This window comes from Phaethon lepturus, unplaced genomic scaffold (genome assembly GCF_000687285.1).
Source record: "Phaethon lepturus isolate BGI_N335 unplaced genomic scaffold, ASM68728v1 scaffold21125, whole genome shotgun sequence".
In the NCBI taxonomy this organism is placed as follows: Eukaryota; Metazoa; Chordata; class Aves; order Phaethontiformes; family Phaethontidae; genus Phaethon; species Phaethon lepturus.
In genome coordinates, this window is record NW_010538653.1 from 10337 (window position 1) to 17757 (window position 7421).

The 7421-nt window shown below is 39.9% G+C and overlaps 1 protein-coding gene across 1 annotated transcript in view; it reads left to right on the forward strand.

Moving 5' to 3' along the window:
• KIF23 (kinesin family member 23) overlaps nt 1-6795 on the forward strand; it is a gene marked incomplete at its 5' end in the record, with an annotated part of 17102 nt that extends 10307 nt beyond the window's left edge. Inside the window, 6 exons of the mRNA XM_010286898.1 lie at nt 1-153; nt 2733-2963; nt 4016-4098; nt 4374-4455; nt 4572-4642; nt 6295-6795. The exon at nt 1-153 is cut by the window's left edge and continues 33 nt beyond it. Coding sequence (XP_010285200.1) covers nt 1-153; nt 2733-2963; nt 4016-4098; nt 4374-4455; nt 4572-4642; nt 6295-6310 — 636 coding nt within the window. The remainder of the gene's footprint in view (nt 154-2732; nt 2964-4015; nt 4099-4373; nt 4456-4571; nt 4643-6294) is intronic.
• Between the last annotated feature and the right edge of the window lie 626 nt (nt 6796-7421).

Here is a 7421-nt window from a genome sequence, read left to right on the forward strand (position 1 = left end):
GAAATGCAGAATAAACTTTGGGTCAAAGATGAAAAACTGAAGCAACTGAAGGCCATTGTTACTGAACCAAAAAATGAAAAGCCAGAGAGGCCTTCACGGGAGAGAGACCGAGAGAAGCCCGTTCAGAGATCAGTGTCTCCTTCACCGGTACCTGTAAGTTGCCTTTGAAACTCTTCTTGATATAGGGAAAAGTGTTTATAAGAATAAACTAAAGTGGAGGCCACGTCTCTTTAGTGGCTAGGAAATAGTTCCCAAGCACAGAAAACTTGCTTTGAATTCCTCATCTCCTGTTGTATTTATCAGTGCTCTTTATTTGTGCTCCTACCTTCTAATGCTGCTAGTATTGGAACAGTACCTGATTCTTAATGCTGTCACTGCAACGCAATACGTGTCCAAAACTGTAAGCTTGAATAGCTGAATTGGCACCCTGCACATCGTCAGTATGCTTTGTTTTATTGCCTTGTAAGTTGAGAGTTCTGTATGTTCACTAACTTCTTTCCCATTCTCTCTAGCCTTCTAGTAACTTTATTACTCAGGTCCCTAACAGCCAGCGGCTCGTGAGCAACCCACAGGTGCACAGACGTTCTAATTCTTGTAGCAACATTTCTGTGGCATCCTGTGTTATGGAATGGGAGCAGAAAACCCCTTCGCACAAGCATACCACTGGCACTGCTAATGCAAGGAGTAGACAACAAGAACCAGAACAAAGTAGAGGCAATAACACCTCAGACAGAAGGCGAGGGATGTGCTGGACTGGAGTCATTGAGGTTCCCAGGCGTAGAGATGAGCTAGAAATAGAAGAGGATCAATGCTGCAGGGTTAGTGCTGCTCCTGTCAAAAGCTGAATGTAGTGTTGCTTAGTCTGGCTCAAAAGCTCATTACAACTGCTCTCCTAGACTGAGCACACCTAACACAGGTTGGAGTTTTTTCCCCTAAATGTACTTCTCGTAGGACAGTACTGTTTCATAGTTGAGTCTCACTCACTGCTCATTCTATTTGACTTCTTAACTTCGATGTTTAAAAACTCCTTCTTAAAAGCAGCATGTGTTTCTTGCTAGTGCATAGATAGCTTTTCTAAGGAACTCTGAACTAGCTAGACCTTTTCTCTAGCTATGAATGTCCTTGTGATTTAACTTGTATCTGTCTCCTCAAATCTACCTTGCAGCCTGCAACTTACCATAGTCTGTTTGGGCAGCTTAAAAGGTGGCCTTATGAGCCATATCTGCAAATGTCTACTGGAAATAGTGCTTGGCCAAACATCTCACTTGTGTGACTGTTAACTTTAACTCTCTTAGAATACTCTTCCCTAATTTTCACATCTGCATTAAAACTGTGGGCTTTGCTTACAGGTGGGAGACTTTTTTTCATTAAACTGATGCGTGCAAATGCTTGTATTGGTGGTGACTCTATCACATTATAGCACTGTCACAGTGGCTCAGGTAAATCAAAGAGAATTGTACAACCCCAGCCTCTTCAGAGAGCTTCTCAAGAGGAGGAAAGCTTTATTGTGGTATGATTCATTTTCGATAGTGTTTTCAAAATTTCTGTCACTTGCTGGTGCTCTGAAGTAAGGGACATGCTTTTAAGCAAATGCTATTCCAATTAACTAATACACAAACCACTGCCAGCAGATTAAGGGATGTGGTCTCTGCCACAGTAAAATGTGACCAGTACTAGCGTGTCCTCTCCTTAGAACATAACTTCTAAGGCACCTTGGCAGAATTTTTTCAGAAAGTCATCAATAGAAATAAGTAGTTGCCCACTAAAAGGAGGGCGGAAGTATTGAAATTCTTCATTGTTTTTCTTTGAATGGAAGATTTTTGCTGAAACTTTATACATTTGATTTTTAACAGCTGCATTAGACTTGTAAGAAGAGGTTTATCTGTAAAGGCTGCAGCCAATCTCATGTCTATTGGTCAAAGAAATCCTAATTGATGCTCATCACCTGAAAACACAGTGGATCCAGTTTGCATTCATAGGTTTGAGTTATGTAACCTCACCATGATTCAGAGGTCTCTAAAATTAGTATGTAAATGGACCAGAGGATCTGCAAATACTCTTTCAAAAGCCCATTCAAAGATCTTGAAGACACACAGGTTTTTAAACAAGTTTCCAGATTTTTTTTCTGATTTCCCTGAGCAACTGACAACTATGTTCATACATTTTTATTTTATGAACATGAACTTCAATCACCACCTCTTATGGGTTTCCAACAGCTGAGTTGAGAAGCGATAGCACTGGACAGCTTCCTCTGCTCTGTTTACACAGAAGTGATATGAGGTCTTGCATCCTTTAGAGACGTTGGAAATCCATACTTGGTCTGCTTGCTTTGCTATCTCAAAAATACATTTTGATCCGTGGAAACTCTCTTTCTGGTTGGTTAATATGTTTGTAGCAATCCCTTTTGATTTGGAAACTCACGAGGAGCATTAACAAACATAAAGATGTCCTCCTTGAGGAAACTACTAGGTATGGAATGCAACAGATTAAGTAACTTAACTAAAATTTACAAAAACTAGGAATTGGCACAGAAATAATCCATTAATAATTTTATGCAAGGCTCTTGGTAATGGTGCCTTTCAGGATGGACTCTGAAAGCACTTTAGGAATGAAGCTTTGATCTTCATACAAACACATCTTAACCAGACCTGCAAAGTTCACTTCTGCTAATGATAGCTTCCGAGAGATTTACTGTGTGCTGATTTCTTCTGATTCTCTTCCACTCTGATCAGAATGCACCTCCAGTTCGCCTCAGACACAGACGGTCACGCTCAGCTGGGGAGAGATGGGTAGATCATAAGCCACCTTCTAATCTGCCCACTGAAACGGTCATGCAGCCGCACGTCCCTCATGCCATCACAGTAGCGGCTGCAAGTGAAAAGGCACTAGCTAAGTGTGACAAGTATATGCTGACGCACCAGGAGCTAGCCTCTGATGGGGAGATTGAAACAAAACTAATTAAGGTAAAGCAAACATCTTCATCGTAAACTTGTGATAACCCTGTCAAAACCTACTGGCAATGTGTTTGTGCTATGTGCTTACTGGCTTGCGACAGGGTACATTTGACTTGATCTGCGAAGAGATTTGATTTGAAAGTTTTGTGCAGTTGGATTCAAGGGAGCTTTTAGAGTCTGAAAATACTTGGACTTTGTCATTACTTCATATAAACTATTACAAGCTTGTTTATCTTGGTCACCATTTTCCTTGAAAGGAATTAAGTTTGGTTTTTTCCTCTAGTAAAATGCAAAAAGACAATAATCCATTTGTAGTGAAAGTTTTAGAATTGTGGCTGCAGTTAATCTTGTGGAGTCAGTCTTGTTGGAGTGGTGTTATTTGATTTCCACTAGTGGTATGAGTAAGCTTGCTGCAGTGATGGATGCTCAAATGCTTCAGGACAGAATTTCTAGTAGTCAACTGACAAACAAATTGGTGAGACAGCCTCGGCTTTGAATGCTTGCAATGTTTGCATCTCAAAACGCTGACTGTACTCACCTAAGGCAAATTGAGAGTTCTTTGTAATTTGCAGCAAGAAACTTTTGGTTCATTTTTCCCTATAGCCTTCCAATATTGCCTTTTCTTCTTTGAGTTCTAAAAGGACCCTCTCTCCTGTAAGGTAACCTTGTAGGTTCCAGTGATGTCAGCTATGCAAGGCTTTGCTTTTAGAAACAACATACCTGTTGTTCCATGCTGTAGAATGGAACTATTAAGCCTGTGACATGATTTCTGTAGTATTGCTTAGTTGTCGTTATCATACAGAAACCTTTGGCATCGTAGTGACTGCTCTATGGGTACCTTGCATGATCATCAGAGTAGGTGGTGGTTACTCTTTATTGTCCTGTGTATAATAAGAGAAGATATATAATGGGGGAGAGTGTATTTGGGCACATATGCTTGCTGGCTGCTAACCTGCGAGGAAATGACGGTTGTAAGTGTGTAAGCTTTCATGTGAAAACCGGTGCGGTAGCTATTGTACTGACCTAGTGACTGTACCCTGGTAACTGCTTTTGGTTTCCAGGGTGATGTTTTCAAAACCAGAGGTGGTGGACAGGCTGTGCAGTTCACAGAGATAGAGACTCTGAAGCAAGAATCTCCAACTGGGTGAGTTGTCATCTTAATTTAGGTTCTGACACTGTTGGAGGTATGTAACTCCAGTAGTGCACACGTCCAAGTGATTGAACAGAAAGTTGTTGCATCTAACTTGAAATAAAGAAACTTGGAGAGGCTTTATAGATACTGTAGCTGCTTTTAAGGCTGGTCTGCTTCTGAGAGCAAAGTATTTATTTAGAAAGTATAAAATGTATTCTCTTGTATATGAGAATATGCTAAAATAGGTAACACTTGTAACTTTTTTTTTTTTCATATGCTCCTCTCAGTCGAAAGCGAAGATCATCCCCTTCCAATCCTGACCCACCTGAGGATGCTGCAGACTCTGAATGGACAGATGTAGAAACCAGAGTAAGCTAAAAAGGAAAGAGGGGGTCATCTTGCACTTATTTGGATGAGAATGTAAGGCAATACTGATAGCTGGGTGGGGGGTTAGCAGTAGGGACTGATTTTCTGTGTCTTCTCAGTGTTCTGTGGCGGTGGAGATGAGGGCAGGATCAGCTCTTGGACCTGGATATCAGCATCACGCTCAGCCCAAGTAAGTGCAGCTCTCCTTTGCAGCTGGGGTATCGCATTCTTTCTCCTGGTAACATCTGAAGTGAGAACTTTTTTCTTCCCCTTCTTGACCTTGCTGCCCCTTCCCCCGTTAGGTTTAGGGTGCATACCTCCTTAATCCTGTAAGATAAGCAGGCTTATTCAGTGTTGGAAACTGGTGACAGGATAGATCTGTAGGAGACTCTAAGCAGAATTATTAACTTGTCTTCTGGGTAAAACTCTGGTATTCAGTGCAGTGAGCAGAATGTCAAGTTTGATCTTGCGCCATCTTAACTGTAAAAAGCTGGGAACTGTAGGATGCCTGGCAGGTCCAGAGTGGCACAGGCTTAGGGATGGCAGTGACAAAGTACTAAGCTCTATCCCTCTTCTGCCCCCATAGCCGTTATCAGATGCTGATGTATTAAAATATATTAATTGTTTATATCTTTAAATAAATTTAAATTAGATAAGGTCACAAATATCTTAGTATTCATTTCAGTATGGCTTAGGGAGGAGGAAACTGAGGCAACTGTGGGATGTACCTAACAGCATAATTGAACGTAGCTAATATTCCAGTGGCTGCTTGCTGGGTGATTGTCAAGGCACCGGCCAAGGAAGCATGAGCTCCAGACATGCTAGAAGACACTTTCCTCTTTTTTCAAATGTGCAGATGACAGTCTGAATTCTTCAGGGCTGTCTTACTGTCCTTTAACGTGGTGGGATCAGTGGCCATTGCACACATAAATGCAAGTTCACCAATTCAGAAGTCCTGATTTCTAGCAAAAAGACCAAATGATCCAGCAGTTTGTAAGGCTAGTGCCCAACACTTTTGTTAGATGTGGGCATCTAACAAAACACTCCACTGGCAAGATATACTTCAGATAAGACGGTTTTGTTAAACTAGATGTTGCAGAACAGAATTCAATACTGAGATTTGGCCTCTTGCAGATAGGTGCTGTGGAAGTCACTTCAGCTCAGGGGAAGGAAATCTGCAGTTTTGCAAGACTTGTATGTTTACAGGCAGGAGAGGGCTGGAGAGGTGAAGAGGTTTCTATGAAGCCAAAATCAACTAAACTTACTGCATTTGGAATCCAAAAAGTTTAGAACTATAGTGGAAGAGTATTTTGGAGAGCATCTGAAATCAGTAACTCCTCTTTCAGATAAGGTGACAAATATGTGCCTTTCATACACTTTATTACATCTCTTATTAGAAACTGGGACCTACTCAAGGCAGCTACTGCTACTTGCAGCCTTGTAATATTGTAGTAAATCCTTTGGTTTGCCTGTGCATTGAGTTGGAGCTTGTATTTATTTAAACTTAATAAACTAAACTAAATAAAGTTTACTAAATAATAAACTTTACTGAAAGTTTATTTAAAGTAAACTTTACTAAACTAAAGTAAACTTTACTAAATAAAGTAAACTAAACTTTGGTTTAAGTTCATGGCTGTTTAAAAAAGAAAGCAAAATCCAACTGTTTCCTGATAAATAAGCTGCAGTTTTCTTGTGTTAATGGTAACATTTCTTGGCATAGGACGTATGTAAGACTTACGCACACAGCGGAATAGGTAAAGGGGCTTTTGACTATTGTTAAGGAAAGCTGCTGCTGTGTAAAATCTGAAAGTTGTTTGTGGCTTTTCTCTTCTCTTTTTTTAGGCGAAGAAAGCCATGAACTTAATGTACTACTGCGTTGGAATCCTCTTGATTTTTATCAGACTGATGTAATATCTGCTGCCAGTGATAAACTTGACAAAAACTGCTTTGTTATCACTACAGGCTTCTATTTTTAAAATGGCCTGTGTTAGGCAATGGTTAAGTGGGAGATATTTCTTGTGATCCCAAAGAAGCATATGTGTGGGTGTGTATATTTTCAATAGATGTAGGGGCGTTCTGCCATTGTGTCCTCTGGATTTCTGAAGAACACTTTCTGCCTTGTATGTATGAAGCCCTTCTTATGAAGCTGTATCTTTATAGACTAATGACACAAGGCTTTTGCCTTGCATATTTTTCAGCTTTTTCTTTTTACAGTGCAAAATACTTCTCTCCTGGTCACTTCCTTCCTTGTCAGGTCCTCTGTTTTGAAGAGGCATAAATGCTGCTATTTATTTAGATGCAGTAACGCACTTTAACAGTGTTTCTATGCCATTTCATATTTTATTATAACTAGCAACAGCTTGGTAGTATGGATTTTTTTTTTTTCTTGGAAGAATTCCTTTGATTATTTAATATGCAAATCAGCTTGTAAAAACAATTTCAATCTTCAAACCTTCATAGTAACGGAGCAAGAATACTGATGTGATGAGTAATGGTGACTTTATTTTGTAGTGCAAGTAAATAATTAAATGTTTTACATCTGTAGATATGGTGTAAAAGGGTACTTCACTCACAGATATGGCGAGAACTTTGTATGTGTGGCTCTGCAAACATGTTAAAATAAATACTTTTATTCAACGGCTCTTATAAACCATGTTCTTGTTACTTTAGGGGTATGGTAAGCTGCAGAAACGAAGGTAAGCATCACAGCATCTTGACTCTTGCAAAGGGCTGTGAATGAATGCACCTTTTGGGATGCTTCTGAAGCTTAAGCCAAGGAATCTGCTTGGATCCCAAGATATGTTTTGGACAAGCTTATCTTTGTGTCCGCAAATTGCTTTTGCGGGCAATTGGTTCCATTTTGAGTGACTGCCTCATTAAGATATTGAAGCTTTGAGCTTTTTCCAGCATTATAACAAAAGCCTTTTCTTAAGTAGGTTGAAAAACTTTTTTATAAAGCCTATGGGATT